Below are 19,613 nucleotides of genomic sequence, written 5' to 3' on the forward strand. Positions count from 1 at the left end.
AAAACTCTTAACACTTTAGGTATAGAAGGAAAGTTTCTCAACATAACAAAGGCCATTTTGAAGAAACCCACAGCTAACATCATAATCAACTGGGGACAATTGAAAACTTTTCCACTATTTAGTACCTGGCAGGGATGCCCACTCTTGCTATTTCTATTCAACATGGTATTGGAAGTACTAGCAAGAGCAATCAGACAAGAAAAATAAATAAAACTCATCCAAATTGGAAAGGAGAAAGTAAAATAATGTCTATTTATAGGCAATATAATCCTAAATACAGAAAATTCCAAAGATCTCACACACAGACACACACACACACACACACAGATATACACACACAAATTTTTAGAACTAATAAATGAATTCAGTAAGTTGCAGGATACAAAATCAACATACAAACACCAGTAGCATTTCTATACATAAATAATGACCCAGCTGAAAATAATCAAAACAATTCCATTTATGATAGCATCAAAAAATACTTAGGAATAAATTTAACAAAGGAGGTGAATATATACTGAAAACTATAAAACATTGGTGAAAGAGATTGAACAAGACACAAATAAATAGAAAGATATCCTGTGGTCATTGATCATGAATCAAAAAACATTAATATTATTAAAACATTCATACTACCCAAAACAATATACAGATTTAACACAACCCCTATCAAAATTTCAATAACATTCTTCATGGAAATAGAAAAGCAATACTAAAATTTGTATGGAGCCAGAAAAAACCAAAACATTGCTGAGGAAAAAAAGTTGGAGGTACCACAATTGCTGATTTAAAATTATATTATTACAAAGCTAAAGTAAAAACAAAACAGTATGATACTGGCATAAAAACAGAAACATAGACCAATGGAATAGAATAGAGAGCCCAGAAATAAATCAGAATGTATATAGTCAACTAATTTTGGACCAGGACACCAAGAGAATATAATGAAGAAAGAAAAAAACCTCTTCAATAAATGGTGCCTGGGAAAACAAAAATGTGAAAGAATGAAATTGGACCCTTATTTTATACTATACACAGAAATAAACTCCAAATGAATAAAAGACCTAAATGTAAGATCTGAAACCATAAAAATCCTAGAAGAGAACATAGGGAAAAAGTTATTGAACATTGGCCTTGGCAATGATTTCTTGGATATCACATCAAAAGCTCAGGCTACAAAAGCAAAAACAAATAAATGGGACTACCTCAAATTAAAAAGCTTTTTCAATTTTTCATTTATTTTATGTACTTTAAAATCTCTGGGTATTCTTTTTTAACATTTTAAAATTTATATGAGTCCCTGTAGATTTGCTGTATCCTTTAAAACACAATTATTTTAATATATGTTATAATTGTACATATTTTTGGTGTGCATATGATGAAAGTTGTTGGAGTGGAAGATATACATCAGAGAACTTAGAAATTGGCAAGGAATTCAGAAGTTGTCGATGAACTCTGAAATTATCAACATGGATGGTTAAACGGCATCATAGACAACTATCTAGAGAGACAGTACTTGCTTTACTTTTGGAAACCAGTGTGCTTTGGCATTAAAACTCAGGGACTTGAAAATGATGGACACAGCCAAAAACATAGTGTGGTGCCTGGGGTGTAGGGAGTGGAGGGAGATATTCATGCATTCTGTAATCTGGCAAGCATAAAATAATGCAAAAACTAAACAAGACTACCTATTCTTTAAGTTTCGTGAAGGGTAAAAAATGGTAAGGAGTGAAGCAAAGGGCTATGTTTATTTCTTTGAGGTCTTCACTTTTCCCACACAACAAGAAAATTTTTGGTAAAATCTTCTGGGCTGTCTTCTCTCCCACTTACTAAACTAGGACTATTGCTGTTCTTTTTTATGAGCATTTATTGGGATACGGTGATGGTGCTACACTCTAAGGCAGCGCTGTCCGAGAGAAAAATGTTATGAGTCACATACATACTTTAAATTTTTAGTAGCCACATTAAAAAAGGGAAAAGAAGTGAAATTCACATTGTATTTTATTTAAACTATTATATCTAAAATATTATTATACCATGTCATCAATATAAAAATTATTAATGCAATCTATTGCATTTTCTACTAACTCTTCGAAATTTGATGTGTATTTACAATTACAGCACACTTCGACTAGCCACATTTTAAGTGCTCAACAGCTAAATGTGACTAGTAACTTTTATTGTGTTGTATTGGACAATGCAGTTCTAAGGACTGAGATATTTTAAAAATCAAGAAACAATTTTTGTTCAGTAGAAAGTTACAGTATAGTTGACAAGTAAGATTCATACAGAAAGCTATACATCTGTCAATTATTTATACTTTAGATCTTTCAATCTACTTATTTGTTTTTCAACCTTGTTGCAAAAAACCAAAAATCTAAAATGGCTTGTATTGAGATATACAAGGTAAAAAAAAAAAAAAAAAAAAAAGCAAAATCCCAAAAGGTGAACAAGTATTGATTTCATGTTCAATTTATTTAAAGTCTAATACTACTTGTCAATTTGGCCTTTCGAGGAAATGCATCATTTATTTTTAGTTGAGCTTCATTTTAGAAACTGGGAAGTGACTAGAGATTGTGAGTTGGGGAAAATAATTAACTTACCCTGCTAAGCTCACACATCAGTTAGGCAGCAGAAGAAAGCATAGTTTCCTCTTCTAGGTGCACTGGGGAAGCTGCAGTGTAAATCTGGAATCCCTCACTTCTGTCAAATGCATATCCTGTTTGTGTCTCATATCCTGAATAAAGCTGATTACGTAACCAGGTTTCCCTGGCAGGTGTGAAACTATTTTTAGGAAAGATGTGTCACTACTTAGAAGTGGATTAAAACAAATAAACAAACATATGCGTTGTTAGTCTACATAGAACAGGTGAGGCTGACCAAATTTCCCCCAAGGTGGATGAGTACAGTATAAGAAATGTCAAGGCTAATAGAACTGTGAACCATTGATCATTGTTTAGAGAACAAATGAATCTTTCTCTGCCTGGTGGAGGAGGATAGTAACATTTCTCTGTTTGAAATTCATGAGACTTTTAAAAACGTGTATTTTTGGTGTTCAAATTTTAGGTCCTGCACCCGATGTTGTCTCAGACAAAATCTACCAAATCAGCAAAACGATTGAGGAATATGCTATATGTCCTGATCTCCGAATCGACCTATCTCGACTAGGAAGACAAGAATTTGACCTAGAGAACAAATTCAAACCATTCAGAGGTAACAGGTTTTATTTTGAAGAAGTCAGAGTAACCATGTGGATGGGACTGACTGGTTTCTGTAGGGAAGTACACTCATGAAAATTATTGCATTGTCAATCTCAGGGGTGACTCTTGATAAATACGTGTAAACTTAATGTGGTGTAGAGAGAAGACATGAGAGCAGCCAAGATATTCAGAACTGGAAACTCTCAAAAACCACTTCCCAAACTTGGTATCATTTTCAATATAGGAAAAATTTTATGGTTGACTTCATTATAACATTCCAAGAATAGGCTGTGAATTGCCAAAACTTGTCTAAGCAATTAAGGTGAAGATGCTGGAATGCCTTAGTTAAGAAGGAACCTAACAAGTCAGTGGGGTTATTAAATTTCTCATGAAAGGTCGGAGTTTCTTTTCTAAGCCATAACCAAGCTTGGAATAATTATACATCAGTTTATTGAATGCATAATTATTGATCACCTACCCTATGCCAAGCACTGTGTTAGGAGATTTTACAAAGGAATTCAGTAACTACCAAATATATTTAGGCAAGTGATTCAAAAATTAAAGAACCAAAATGAGATTGTCAAAACTATTATCTTATATTGTAAAGCAAATATAACTTCTACAGTACTCAGACAATAGTTTTTTTATTTTATAGATTAATTTTAAACCATATGACAACATTAATAACGTGTGTGTATATCATTTTCCCCCTTATATTTTATCCTATTGCTTTTTCCTAGAAGGTATAAAATAGCAATAGATCTAACACGTTTTATTTTTTTAGTGCTACTATAAATTTGGATACAGTTTGTATTAAGATGGTATCCTCATTTTAGAAGTAATTTAACTTAGCCTAGAAGATGAAATACCTGGTTTGTGTCCATGTGATATTTTAGGGACAGAGAAAAGCTTTAAATGGATTGTGTGGGGGTCACAGTATTGGCCCAATGTTACCAAGTCTTTCTTGAGAGGTTTTGAGTCAGTTGTTTGCTTAGGTAATGAGCACAAATTTGCAGAGAGCCATGATAATAACTGGAAGCAACAGTGCCTGCTTTTGCTAATCTAGCTGGGAGAATGCGCAGGCATATGCGTGCACACGCATGGGATGGCTGGACAATTGAAGGCAAAGTGTACATTATATTAAGCAAAATGATTTCAATATGCTAATTACATAAGGTTAGAAGGACTGGGCTTATTTTTGGTATCTTCACAATTTTTATAGTTGTCCAAGAGACTCAAATCTTCGTGAGCTCTCATTCAGGCTCATTGCTGCAGCCACATTGCTAGTTGCATGAATTTTCTAAAATGTTACTGATACCAGGAGGTGGGTAGAGGGATTCCTTGGCTTCCGAGAATTTGGAGATAATCGTTTGGGATAATTTATGTGCTGTATTCTTGCTGGTTCAAGTGTTGAGCAAAGCTTGTGTTAAGTAGAAATAATTCCTTTGCATTTCACTTTGAAGTGTCAAGAGCATGAACTAATTGATGTGAACTTTCAATTTTTCCTGACTTCTTGCTCCCTCGTTTTTCACATTTGTTTGGTACTGTGTGTTGCCTATTATAAATACCAAATGTATTTAGGCAAGTGGTTTAAGAATTGAAGAGCCAGAAAGAAATTGTCAAAAATATTACCCTATAATGTAGAGTGAGTAAAACTTACAAAGTACTCAGGGCATAAACTTTTGTCTTACAGATTAATTTTTTTATGGTGGTAAAATATGCATAACAAAATTTATCATTTTAACCATTGTTAGGTGTACACTTTATATGGATTAATTTTTAATTACTTTATAGACTATTATGCTCCTCATGTAAAAAGATAATTAAAAAGTACCCATGTTACAAATATAATTATTTGAATGGACACATAGATTACATTGACTTAAGTGCAAGAAAAAATATTTTTAGATATGTATTTGATCAGATGAAGGGATAATATTATATGGCACATTAAGATCTCATCCATTAAATATCACACCTGGATTTACTAAAAATTATTGAAAGCGGATTGGTAGTATCTTCAGTGCAAGTTTAAAAGTATTTCAGGGTTTCAAAGTAGTATGTATTTGAAAAATCTGAAAACAATATACCTAAGTTTCAAAATTTGGCTATGAATTTAAAAAAGCAGGGCTCCTAGACAAATTTTAGCACGTAAAGAATTGATTTACCACTTCTTGGACAAGTACTTTCTGAGCATTAGTTATATACTGATTGACAAGTATGAAAAATGTATTCTGAGCTTTTTGGTATGTCAAATACGTGAATAAAACTTTTTGGATTCCTGGTTACTGGGTGGTGCTAGAAGCTGGAGAGCATTTGTGTTTAATGAGAATTTCTAGATATTTGCCATTCACTTGGAAATTGGGTGGAGATTGGGCATGAATGAGATTTCATGCAAACTCAGAAATATATTCATCACCAATTCTGCACTCGAATCTGGTAGGCACAATGGCATTTGGAAAATAGGGGTCACTACTGAGGTCACTTGCTGATTTGTTTCATACCAGCTGAGTCAGTCTTTGGCCAGCCCCCACAGGAAAGGCAACTGGATATGCCAAAATGCCTCTAAACATTGAGATGTGTGCTGTGTGCATTTTTGGGGGGCGGGGAACTGGGGGCAGGAGTAACAGGGCACATTTTTATCTTTATTCTTGTGGTTGATTTTTTCCTTGCAAAGAAGAATTTATAACTCGGTATCATTTATACCCACTGAGCACTTGAAAAGTTTGTAGTATCTTGATTGTGCCTTGATTTGTGATTTTTGTCAACAAATGGGCACTTTACTTCCCACATCATGTCTAGGGATATGATGGGCTTGTGATCAGAATTTCATGCTGTTAAGGTAGTGATTCTTTTTATGCTTCCAAGTATCTTTCATGGGTACAGTCAATGACATTTTCCTTTGTTTTTCTATCTTTAGTGGAGATAGTGGACCCAGTGGATATCTATCTCAACCTTCTTCGGACCATCTTTGACTTTCATGCCATCAAGAGTTTGCTGACTGGGCCCAGCCAACTGAAGATTCGCGTTGATGCAATGCATGGAGGTAAGCTCGTGGTTTTCTCCAATCAGTGGGCAGGAAATATTGAGACCTCTACACCCGTTGGGTTTCAGCGGTTACGAGGAAAGTTGGATTCATAGATATTAACACAACATGTGTATGTTCAGATGTTTGGAATGTTCTGGAAAACTTCAGGACCCTTATTTCTGTCTTTGGATGTAAACGAAAACAAAAGTTGAACAAATGAGTTTGAGGTTATGCATGTTTGAGTGTGCAGTATAGTAAAACTGTTATTTATTTGATCATATGCATGGCATAGTTTAAACAGTCAAGTAGTTCAAGATTTATTATGAAAAAATCTGTACCCAACTTCTGTCTTCCCCCATTTACCTTCCAGAGTTAAAGTTTTTCAATTTTTTCAGCTGTTTCTTTTTTGTATTTGTCTCCCTATCATTAAATATTTTGAATATACAGACTCTTGTTGATTTTTCAGTTTTGAGCATTACTGATTTCATACTATGGAAACTGGAGCTGCAGCTCTTTTTCACCCTTTCCACCCACCACCCACCTCTCAACCCACCAGTTAGGGAATCCAAACATGCTTCACTAATTATATCATCAGTTTGGTAAGATCAGTATCTAGTGTTTACATTACCACAACACAGCTGAGCCATGCAATATGCTATAATTATATTTCCTTTACAGTACAAGTTTTTGGTTTCCTTGGAAATAGCAGTTGTCTTGTTTTCTCATTGCTTGGTTTTAATCAAGTATATTTACCACTCTTAATCCTCAAGCTCTCCCCCAGTGTCTAAATCTCCCTTCACTTCATTTTCCTGGAGACTTTGATCTGCCCCACTCTGCACTGGTTGCTCTGTGAGCATGCTGCCATCATGGAATCTCCCTTTATCATCATGGTAGTAATTCTTTTTACACATCTCTTATGTTGAATGTCCTGTTCCCTGGTTTCTTTGTCCAACATCTTGATTTACTCCTACTTTGGAGGAACATGTTCTCCAGGAACTCTGTGAGAGAAAGCTCGTGGTAGGTAAATATTTTGAGTATTGTATACCTGAAAAGTATCATATATCTAAAATATATACAATAAAATATTGTATATATTTTATTCTACACTTGCTCTTGATTAATATTTGACTGATATGGAAATCTAAGTTGGATATTATTTTCCTTCAGAAGTTCGACAGCATTGCTCCACTGTGTTATAGCTATTATATTAAACTTGAGAAATCCAATGCTGTTCTGATTTTTAATCCATTGTCTTCCTTTTTCTTCTCTGGAAGCTTTTAGGACCTTTGACTTGTCTTCAGTGTTCCTCTGTTTTACAATAATGGATCTTAGTGTGGGACTCTATCTTTATTGTGTTGGACACCTGATGGACCCTTTCAGTCTGAACACTTGTGCCCTTTAACTCTGGAAAAGTTTTTGAATTGCTATTTAGTAACCATTTTGATTATTGTTCCTACTGAACTGATCCTTTAATTATTCTATTTCCCCTTCTCCTCCCCAATTTTTCATCTCTTTATTTTGTTCTACTTTCTGGGAAATTTCCTTGACTTTATCTTCCAGTCCTTCAGTTCTACCATTATATTTTTAATTTCCCAAAACTTTTGTTTGTATTTTCCAAAGATTCTCTCTTTTAATAATAGCATCCTAGTTATGTTTCATGGATACCATATCTTTTTTAACTTAGGTTTACTGAGGTATAATTTATATACAGTAAATTTACTCCTGGTAGGTATACAGTTTGATAAGGTTTGACCAAAATATACAGTCATGTAACCACTATCACAATCAAGATAGAACATTTCCATCACCCCACAGAGTTTTTTGCAGCCCTTTGAGGTCAAACTTCTCCCCTTATCCCCAGCCCCTGGCAACCACTCATCTGCTTTCTGCCCCCATGGTTTTGCATTTTTCGGAAAGTTATATAAATGGAAGCATACAATATGTTGCCTTTTGCTTCAAGCTTCTTTCACTCAGCATAATAATTTTGATACACATTCTTGGTGTTGCATGTATCAGTAGTTGTTCCTTGTTACTGCTGAGTACAATTTCATTGTGTGGTTGATATACCACAATTTGCTTATCCATTCACTGGTTGATGAAAATTAGGTTTCTTTTTCTTCTAGTTGTTGGCTATTACAAAGAAAGATACTGTGAACATTAGTGAACAAGTCTGTATGTTTTCATTTGTCTTGGGTAAACAGCTAGGAATGGGATTGCCGAGTCATATGATACTTGTATGTTTACTTTTATAAGAAATGACCAAACTGTTTTCCAAAATACCTGTACCATTTGCACTACTGACAATGTATGAGGGCTCCAATTTATCTGTATCTTCACCAATACTTGGTACTGTCAGTCTTTTCCATTTTAGCCATTGTACTCTATTTTGTTAATCTCTATTAGGGTATTACTGATATATTTTTAAAAGTTTTATTCTCCCTGTATAATTTTTGTTTCCTCCAGGTTTCTCTTTACTTTTTGTTTATTTTCACCTCATCTCAAATACGTTCCTCAAAATTTTGGTGATCCTTGGCTTCCTGGCGTATTTAAGAATGAGGCACTAAAAATCTGCTGGGAGCTCTGAGCCTGCTGTGGGTCTTCTCCATGGGCTTTACTCTAAAGGCTTCTGGCTAGGCTCTTCTGTTCTTTCTTGGTGGGCTGATCATATTCCTCAGGAAAAGAACTTCCAGGTTCTTGCCTTAGCATGATCTGACCTACAGGGAAGACAGCTTTGCTGCTGTTTCCAAACAGTATGAGCAATGTTTCTGGGTTTCAGCCTCATTGCCTTGTTTATACTGTATGTCCATCTTTGAATCAATTACTCTGGCTAGGAGATGGAGGACACTGATTGGGCAGGCCTAGGTCACCTCCTTAGCCTTGGGGAGGTGGGATTTAGCCATACCCAGACCCCATGAGCTGAGATATGGGGAAGGGAGTTTTTCTCCAATAGAAATCGCAAATGCTGTATCCACAGGAAGAGGAAATGTGTACTGGGCAGGCACAATCAAGAGATGTTCACTATTGGAGGATTTTGTGTTGTATTGATGGAAGATAAGTGGAAAGCAGTATCTTTCAGATATTTCAGTTAGGAGGATTATATGCTGTTCCCCAAATGTGCCCTATGTTCTACCTCAGGCTCTGTTCCCTTGCTCATAATGTTCCTTTGGTTTAGATGGGCTTCCCATTCCAAACCCAAATCCTTGTCAACTTTATATTATTCCTTCAAGTTCCACCAGAAATGCTGCTTCTTCCTTGAAGCCTTATGTGTGGTTATTGCTTCTCTTAAGCCATTGGATATAATTATTTCATCAATGTGCATTGTTTAGTCTTACCACTGCAGTCATTCATCTGCAGCTTTTACTCATCCCACTACTAGATTACAAGCCCAGGAATGTAGAAACTATGTGCTTTGCACCCCTTCAATATGATCCCTTCATTTCCTAGCAGAGCAACTCTATGTTAGGCACTCCATAATGTTCATTGAACTGGAAAATACTATTCCTTGGCAAGTATTTTGGTAAAAATGTGCTTGTTTTTATATGCTTCAGTGGTTTATAGTGTTTAATTATATACTTGGCAGAGTCCAATGATTGCAGAGACAAAGAACATTGCTAGAGCCCTTTAATACTTTTGCGTATGTTCAGCTAAAGCTCTTAATACATGAAAAGCAACAGACAATGAATCATTATTACGTAGCTGATTTCTTTCTGGCAACATTTTAGAAAAGTTTTGGGAGAAAAAATTTATGTAACTAGATGATTGAATGCATCTTCTGTATTCCTACCACAGTAACTGGCACATAGTAGATGCTCAATAAATAGTAGTTCAAGCAAATATCATTCTCTATTGTGTCTTTAAAAAGATTGTAAATTTATATTTTTCTTCTGAGTTATTAAATTGTGTTTCCTATACTATTCAGAACAAAATAGGGAGAAGTTTCTGCAAATATTTAATATTGCTGTGTATCTATTTTTAGTTATGGGACCTTATGTGAGAAAAGTTCTGTGTGATGAACTGGGGGCCCCAGCCAATTCTGCAATAAACTGTGTTCCCCTGGAAGACTTCGGAGGGCAGCACCCTGACCCAAACCTGACATATGCAACGACTCTTCTGGAAGCAATGAAAGGAGGAGAATATGGATTTGGAGCTGCATTTGATGCTGATGGGGTAAGTAGGAAAGTTCTCTGTCTGCTGACACTTTGACCATATAATGAGCCATGAATTGGAAATCAGAGAATTAATGAACACATCTGGAGCTAACATGTATGGGACATGTGTGCCGTAACTGGCTCTGCATCTGCCCTTCTCTTTAATGACTAAGTATTGCAATTAAATAGTGATTACTTTTCTGAGGTCCAGATTTACATTATGGCATGCAAAGGTTTATTTAAAAATATATATTATTCAATAAATCTTTATTTATGGCTGGTGTTGTTGAAAGCACCAAGTTAAGAAATCAGCTATTTCTGCAAGAACCAGTGTTCTCTATTATGTTTGGGAGAAAGAAAGAATTAAGTGTGGGGGCTTCTAAAGCTTGAGCCACATTTCAACAGGTGGAACATATTCCTGGTGTGTCAAGATTCTGGGCCCTTGATACTCAGAGATTTAGAAGAATGTTTCCCATACTCTCTTTGGCCTTGTTCAAGTTGTTAGGTTGTTAAATATAAGATGGCAGTAAAGTGGATTGTGATGATTATGGGAATGGGCTGCTAGCAGATGCTTCTGTCTGATCATTTTTACGCATTCCTTCCTACAGGACCGTTATATGATCCTAGGCCAAAATGGCTTCTTTGTGAGCCCTTCTGACTCCCTGGCCATCATTGCTGCCAACCTCCCTTGCATTCCGTATTTCCGTCAGATGGGGGTCCGCGGGTTTGGGAGGAGTATGCCAACCAGCATGGCCCTGGACAGGTAAGCAAGGATGTCACCATGAAAAACTTTATGGTAGACCTTTGACGTCGATGTCTCTTTTGTTGGTTGCTGGCACTCACTCTCCCCTGCTCCATTTGGGAATGTGTTGAAAGCATGGGAACATGGTATAGTGTACTGGGTAGAAGCTGGAGAAACAGGTGGCCTGAGCTTAATTCTTGGTTCTGCCACCTACTAGCTGTGGGAATTTAGCAGACTTATTTAGTCTGTGTGCCTCAGTTTTCTTATCTGTAAAATGTGGATAATAATAGTAATATCTTTATATGGATTGTTATGAAGTACAAAAGAGGTGATTCATGTAGAATATTCAACATGGTGCCTGGTACATAGTAAATACTACATAAATGTTTAGCAACAAAATGTATTAACCTGAAAGTATGTATGTATAAGTGAGAGGAAAAAAGCATGGGTTTTGAGATCAGATTATATTATGTTCAAATGCTAGCTTACAGCCTTATTAGCTCTGTCCAAACAGAAAAATGATACTTCATGGGTTTATTGTAAGAATGAAATGAGACAGTGCATAGAAAATACCCAACAAGAGATTCACTCAGTAGGGCTCTAACTAACCCTATTAGGTTTCATTCTTCTTGCTCTATCCATCCCTCCCATCTATCACCCTGTATGATAAAACATTGAATTTCAGAGTCTGACATTTTCAAACAGCATATATTATTATAGAAACAGTATATGCGCCTGGTGGAAAGTTAGAAAGCACAAATAAGAAAATGTAAACATCATACTCCTTCCTTGGGTTACCTATGTTAATAGAAAAATTTATATTACTTACTGTATCTCTTTCTATACATATACATTATACACATATTACTAAAATTCATAATATAATATACATTATATATGCATATGTAATTTATTTGCCTTTTATAATACTAAAGACATCAAAAGGTACATGGCTTGTCACCTGCTTTTTCTTTTCCATCAACAATCGCCAACTACCAATTAATAAATTTTGACCAGGCGTGGCAACTCACACCTATAATCCTAGAGCTTTGAGTGGCTGAGGTGGGAGGATCACTTGAGGCCAGGAATTCAAGACCAGCCTGGGCAACACAGCAAGACCCTGTCTCTACAAAAAAATTTTCTTTAATCAACCAGGTGTGGTGGCGTATTCCTGTAGTCCCACACCAAATGTTGATGAGGATAGGAAGCAACCAGAACTCTCATACATTGCAAACAAAAGTGTAAAATGAAAGACAGTTTGGCAGTTTCTTGTAAAATGGAGCTTACATCTGACCAGCGTTCCATTCCTAAATATTTACCCAAAAATAATGAAGATATGTCCACAAAAAACCTGTATAATAAGATACATAGCTGCATGATTCGTAATAGCTAATAACTGGAAACAACACAAATGTCCATCAACAGGAAATTGCAAAAATAAATGGTGATATATTTACACATTTATATACTACACAATAACAAGAAGGAATGAAATACTGACACATGCTGTGGGTGTGGATGAATAAAAATATATAAAATGATAAAAAGCCAGTAACAAACAAGTACATAATATATAATTCCATTTCTGTGAAGTTTCAGAACAGGTAAACATATATATGGCAATAGAAATTATGACAATCTTACCCTATGAGGGATAGGAAGAAGGCACAGGGAAACATTCTGAGGTGATGGGAATGTTCTGTCTTAATCTGGGTGGTGGTTACATGGATGTATGCATTTTTCAAAGCTCATTGAATTGTACCTGTAAGATGCTGCATTTCACTGTATATAAATCTTACCTTATAAATAAATCAACACCATGAGAAAATAACCACAAAATCCAGAAAATGAGATTCTGTGGGACAAATTAGCCAGGCATGATGTCACATGCCTGTAATCCCAGCTACTTGGGAGGCTGAGGCCAGAGAATCACTTGAACCTTGGAGGAGGCGGTTGCAGTGAGCTGAGACCATAGCATTGCATGCCAACCTGGGCAACAAGAGAACACTGAGGGAAAATTTGAGTATGATCTTGGTTTCAGATGACATAAAAATTATTTATTTATTTTAGAGACAGGGTCTCACTCTGTTGCCCAGTCTGGAGTGCAGTGGTACGATCATAGTTCACTGTAACCTTTGACTGCTGGACTCAAGCAATCCACCCACCTCAGCCTCCTGAGTAGCTAGGACTACACGTGTGCCATCATACCCAGTTAATTTTAAAAGCATTTTTTTGTAGAAACTAGATCTCGTTGCTACAAAAACGAGTTTGAGGCCTAGGCTGGTCTCAAACTCCTGGCCTCAAGTGGTCTCCTTGCTTCAGCCTCCCAAAGTGCTAGGATTATGGAAATGAGCCACTGAAACTGGCTACTTTTAATCTTCTTCTTAGTATCTTTTGATGAGCAGAAGTTTTAAATTTTGATGAAGTCCAGTTTATTTTTTCTTATTATTAATGGATTATATGGTTATTATATATGTCTTTTTCCACTACAAGAAATTTTTGCCTTCCCCAAGGTCTGAAAGATATTTTTCTCTATATTTTCTTCTAGAGTCATTGCAGTTTTAACTTTTCTTATGTCTATGATGATTTTGATTTAATTTTTGAGCATAGTATAAGGTAGGGGTCAAGGTTCACTTATTTCCCTTATCCAGTTGTTCCAATCCTATTTTTAAAAAAGAATTTTCTTTCCCCTGAATAGCCTTGGTACCATTATTAAAAATCTGTTGACCATATATATGTGGATCTATTTCAGGATTCTCTATTCTATACCACTATCTATTTGTTGATTTGTATGTAAATATTACACTGAAATCAGGCGAACTCTCCAACATGTTTTTCTTCTTTGTCAAATTAAAGGGAAATTATATGTTTTAAGTCCTCTGCATTTTATTTCATTTTAGAACCAACATCTCAGTTTCTATCACAGCCCACTGGGATTTTGATTGGGATTATGTTGAATCTATAGAGCCATTTGGGGAGAATAGTATTTTAATAATATTGAATCTTCCAATCCATGAATATGGTATATCTCTCTATTTAGGTTTTCTTTAATTTCTCTTACATGTATTTCATAATTTTTAATGTAGTGATCTGATACAATTTTTGTTAAATTTATTTCTGAGGATTTTCTTTATTTTGATGCTATTATAAATGTTTTATAAATTTAATTTTCCAGTTATTTGCTGCTAGTATTTTTTTGTAAATTGACCTTGTATTCTTCACTAGAGGGGAGAAGAATCAACTACCTTTTGGATGCCTCCCACTCTACTTGTCTCCCTGAGGTGATATGGACGTTAAGTCCATGATGGTGAACTAAACTCACTTTAAAATTCTTGTCTAACAGTACCAAAGAGTGGCATGTGATTCCATGTTTTCTCCCATTTACCTTTGCCTACACCCTTCCTTAAAAAAAAAAAAAAAAAAAAAAAAGACTCCGTAGAATTGTAGGGAACAAAGCAAAAATGGGACCATTTCTAGAAATTGAGAACTCAGAGTAATGTAGGATCCTGAGTGCTATGTAGGGTATTTAGTAATATGGGAGTATATTTAACCCTTCCACTTAAACAGAATCTTACAATTTAGAAAGAATTTGTAACATATCGTCTCACTTGATCTTTGCAATAATTTTGTGAGGTAATTGAGATAGGCATTACTCTCCTCACATTAAAGATGTTAAACCAATGATCAGAGAGCTTAAGTGACTTGTACAAGGTCACACAGTGAATTAGAAATTGACTCAGGATTTGAAACTAGGTCTTCTGATAATAGGGTATGACTGTATCTGCCCAGTAACTATAATTGGATCAAAAGGGTCCCTGATAAACCAGTTGAGAATATTGTCCCCTGTGGGCTAGCAAATAACTTTCCAAACCATGGCTAGGGGAAGCTGGTTTCATTCTGACAACAAAAACCATTTGTCCTTGTTTCTTGTGGAAATTTCCCAGTAGTTCTTGATTTCACTTTACGTGCCCCCCTTCTCAATAAATATCTGTTTCAGTCAGAAACCAGAGGCCTTGCTTAGAATTTTCACAAAGGACCTGTTCTGACATGTAAGTGACCGTTTAAAAGGATTATTCATGCTTGCTGGTTGGGATTCAGAATTCTGTGGGGCTCTGACGTGGCGATTTGTTCTGGGTATTTGATCTGTTGTGTAGGTCCCAGGTGGATTCTCATGATGGACACTTTATAAGCTTCTTTCTTCCTAGGTAAAATCAATGCAGCGTCAAAATTTTAACCTTGACAATGGTTTCCCATATAGCTTATTTTTAAAAAATTAGTAAAATTATAGGAATGTGCCCATAAATGCCGGGCCCTGGAAGAATAACAACAGAGGACACAGTTGAAACCCATTAAATGACACACTTGCCTAAACTCCTGGGATTCCAGAATAAGGGGAGGCCTGTACCCTTGAGACTGATGAATTATTCAGACAAACTTTCATTGTTCACAGATAATTGTGGTTCCCCAAGGGAAGATTTTCAGTGTCTTTAATTTCTACTCTTACAGTGTCACTGAAACAAGGATTCCATTTAGCCCAGAATAATACAGTTTCAGTCTTGAAAATGGCATTCTTTTGGGGCTTTGTCATTCTGAATGTGTCTGATTTGTGGTTGCAGATGAATCTGTGTTGCTGAAACATTTTGGTTCAAATGATTTCAGAAGTAAAACACATTGAAAGTATGTTTGCGGCCTGAGGTCCATCTCCACCCCATGTGGAGGTATTAAATAATCCTTTGTGTCATCATCCTTCAATAATATTTATGAAGCACCCATCTGTGCTTGGGGCTGTGCCGAATTCTGTGCAAAACAAGGCAAATGCACACAGATTCAAGCCCTACTCACTAGACATATTTACAGTCTCAAACAAGGCTAGCATCCTTGAATACATCCCAAGAAGCCAGATCTAAAAAGTATGTTTTGACTATGAAAAAGGCCATCCAAGGTCCACCACCCACAAACATGGTGGTGAATGGATTAGAGCTCATCTACCCTCTATTTGCTCTTATGCCACCCCTATGATTCACGATTTATCCACTCAAGAAATGTTTATTAAGGATCTCCTGTGTCCTAGACATGGTCCCCATGGTGGTGCTTCCAGTCTAATGCAGAAGACAAAGAATAATACGTAAGGAAAACATACAGAAACACAAATCGTAACACAGGCTAGTGGAAATGAACTTGGTGCAGTACTCATTGGTGGGTATGGAGCATCTTGCTTAGATGGGAGACCCAGGGAAAGGACTCTTGGAGGAGATTAGGTGTAGGACCAAAGATCAGAAACAGGCATCTGGACCTGACTGTGATGCTGGGATTAGAAATGACACCCACACATGTGAAAACACTTATTCCTCAGAATGTAGTCTACAGCTATTTGTTGCCAATCCCCAATCTAAAATATGTGCTATAGCTTTATCTTGAACATACTCAGCTGATCGCTGGAATCCAGACAGTGTTAATCCTGCAAGTATGCAAGTATCTACTGATCTCTGGTGACCTCGATTCTTACCGTGTCCTTTAGATCTGTGCTGTTACATCTCCCAGAACAGTCATGATGGATGACAGTGGTGGAAGAGATAGTGATGTGAGCTAATATCTAATTACTCAGTCTCCCGTACATTGCTTCTGCTACAGAATGATGGGAATTATTTTGCTTTAGCAGATAAGTATGTTCAAATGTAACCTATATTAAAATAAAAGAAAAAAAAAGAAAGCCCTTTATCATGTAAGTTATTGCCCTGAAACTGTATAGCTGATTCAGTTAGGATCAAGGCAGGAAAGAGGTGGCACTCTCAAAAAGGGCTTACTAAAGAGGATTTAGTAATTGTAACTTAATAAGCTGGTCTAAGATATGGGTAAGGTTAAGGAAACCAAAAAAGCCAAAAAGGAATGGGGAGGCACCTTAGCATCAGCAATAGCAGGAAGCTGTTAACACCCCTAGGACTAAGAAGGGTCCAGGGGAGAAGTCAGGGTGACCATAGCCTAGTGAGGTTTGGAGTTGTGAAAAGTGGGCTATCAGACAAGAGCTGAACTTGGCAGTGGGGAGAAATACCCCAACTTGTCTCTATTCTCACCCTCCAACCTCCTGCTGGTGCCTCCTAAAACCAAACCGCACTGGAAGCCAGAGGGCAGCATATGGAGTTCTGCCTCCTGGGGAAGAGAACAGGGCATTTGATGAAGTGGGGACTTTGAGGTAGAAGGGGACAAAGAGTCACCAGCATAACCAGCACAATGGTCCATCTTTTTGCTAATTTCTATTTGCTTATCTCCTAGTCTCATCCTCTTTCCTCTTTTTTGGACCTCAGGCATAGAGAAGTCGAGTTAATCATACTCATCATTGAACAATCCTTTAATAATTGGTCTGATGGAAGTCTCATTTCTTATTACTTCAAAAAGATAATGCATTTCTTTTTTAAAATCTCCATTCTTTTTAAACTTTTATTTTGTATTATTTTTATTTTTGTATTATACTTTCAGTTCTAGGGTACATGTGCACAACGTGCAGGTTTGTTACATATGTATATATGTGCCATGTTGGTGTGCTGGGCCCATTATCTCGTCATTTACATTAGGTATATCACCTAATGCTATCCTTCACCCCCGCCCCCACCCCACAACAGGCCCCAGTATATGATGTTCCCCACCCTGTGTCCAAGTGTTCTCATCGTTCAATTCCCACCTATGAGTGAGAAAATGCGGTGTTTGGTTTTATGTACTTGCGATAGTTTGCTCAGAATGATGGTTTCCAGCTTCATCCATGTCCCTAAAAAGGATGTGAATTCATCAAACAGAGAGCCAAATCATGAGTGAACTCCCATTCACAATTGCTTCAAAGAGAATAAAATACCTAGGAATTCAACTTACAAGGGATGTGAAGGACCTCTTCAAGGAGAACTGCAAATAACTGCTCAACGAAGTAAAAGAGGACACAAACAAATGGAAGGACATTCCATGCTCATGGATAGGAAGAATCAATATCATGAAAATGGCCATCCTGCCCAAGGTAATTTATAGATTCAATGCCATCCCCATCAAGCTACCAATGACTTTCTTCACAGAATTGGAAAAAACTACTTTAAAGTTCATATGGAACCAAAAAAGAGCCTGCATTGCCAAGACAGTCCTAAGCCAAAAGAACAAAGCTGGAGGCATCACGCTACCTGACTTCAAGATAATGCATTTCTTTTCTCTCTGTTTGACTGCCCCACCATAGACAACCACAAAAAAATGTGTTTATTGGGTTTTGTTTGTGTATATATTTTTTGCATATATTTTTACTTAATGTGACTAGTACTATAGAAGAGATTGTATTTGATTTCTTACCTTTTTTCCACAAAAGACCACATTTTAAGATCCTTTCAATGACTGTACATCCATCTAGGATGTTGCTTCTAACTGCTGCTTATTTGTCCGTGAGCGCATCCATGATATTTTGACTCTTGATTCACTCAGCAATGAACACTCAGACTGCTTCTCACTTCCTGTTGTAGTGAATACTGCTGCACAGGCACCCTGTGGATATGTGAGAGAAGCTCTTTAACACATGTATTCAGAAGCAGAATTGTTAGGCCAGAGGGGGTGTCTATATTTAATTTAGTCAATTTTGACCAAATACTGTCAGATTGCACTCCAGAATGCCCATCTCTTGCCTGCTTCTCCAACCAGTCTCTAAGTTCCTACATCTTCAAATCCAGGCCAACACTTTATGTTGTCTAACTTTCTAATTTTTATCCAGTAGACTAGATAGAGAGTAACATATCATTGTAATTTTAATTTTTCATGTCTCACATTACTAATGAGCTTGAACATCTCTTCCTATGCATGAGAAATTTGGGAATTCCATTTTCTATTAATTGCCTATTCCTGTCCTTTGACCTTTTTTTTTTTTTCTATTTAGGGTTCTTCTTTTTAGCCTGATGAATTTGCAGAAGTTCCTTGGATGATCTAGATACTAGACCCATTGTCAGTTTTAGGCATTTCTAATTTTCATCTTTTATCTTTAGACAAAATTTTACCCTTGAGTTCGATAGTCAAATTGATATCAGTAGACAGATCGGTTATAGACAACTCAAATTTAACTTGTATAAATCGCAACTTTTCTAATTTTTCCTGAAAATTGTTTTTCCTGTGTTTAGTCTCTGGGTGAGTCACCTATTATCTATATAATAAACCTTGGAATAATCCCTCATTCCAGATGTACCACTAATCACTGGGTTTTGTTAGAGGGATCCCTTAAATATTTTTAATTCATTATTTCTTCTCCATTCCTACTTTTCCTTTTCTACTTTAGGTTCTCATGATCTTTTGTTTGGACTATTGTAATAGTCAATAAACTGTTCCCACTTCCTCTAGACTTCCTCTTCTTCATTTCGTCTTCTATACTGTCCCAAGGGCAGTTGTTCTAAAGCAGAAAGTTGCGCGTTTTCTTCCCTTGTTTAAAATGTGTTGGAGGGTTTTGAATGCCTGCAGGAGATTCCATCTTCTGGTTATACAACACG

General features: G+C 36.4%; 1 protein-coding gene across 1 annotated transcript in view; it reads left to right on the plus strand.

The window, feature by feature from the left end:
* PGM5 (phosphoglucomutase 5) overlaps positions 1–19,613 on the plus strand; it is a 189,196-nt gene that overhangs the window by 24,744 nt on the left and 144,839 nt on the right. The window contains exons 3-6 of the mRNA XM_025359939.1: positions 3,067–3,213; positions 6,121–6,246; positions 10,205–10,395; positions 10,985–11,139. Coding sequence (XP_025215724.1) covers positions 3,067–3,213; positions 6,121–6,246; positions 10,205–10,395; positions 10,985–11,139 — 619 coding nt within the window. The remainder of the gene's footprint in view (positions 1–3,066; positions 3,214–6,120; positions 6,247–10,204; positions 10,396–10,984; positions 11,140–19,613) is intronic.

Source organism: Theropithecus gelada, chromosome 15 (genome assembly GCF_003255815.1).
Source record: "Theropithecus gelada isolate Dixy chromosome 15, Tgel_1.0, whole genome shotgun sequence".
Lineage (NCBI taxonomy): Eukaryota > Metazoa > Chordata > Mammalia > Primates > Cercopithecidae > Theropithecus > Theropithecus gelada.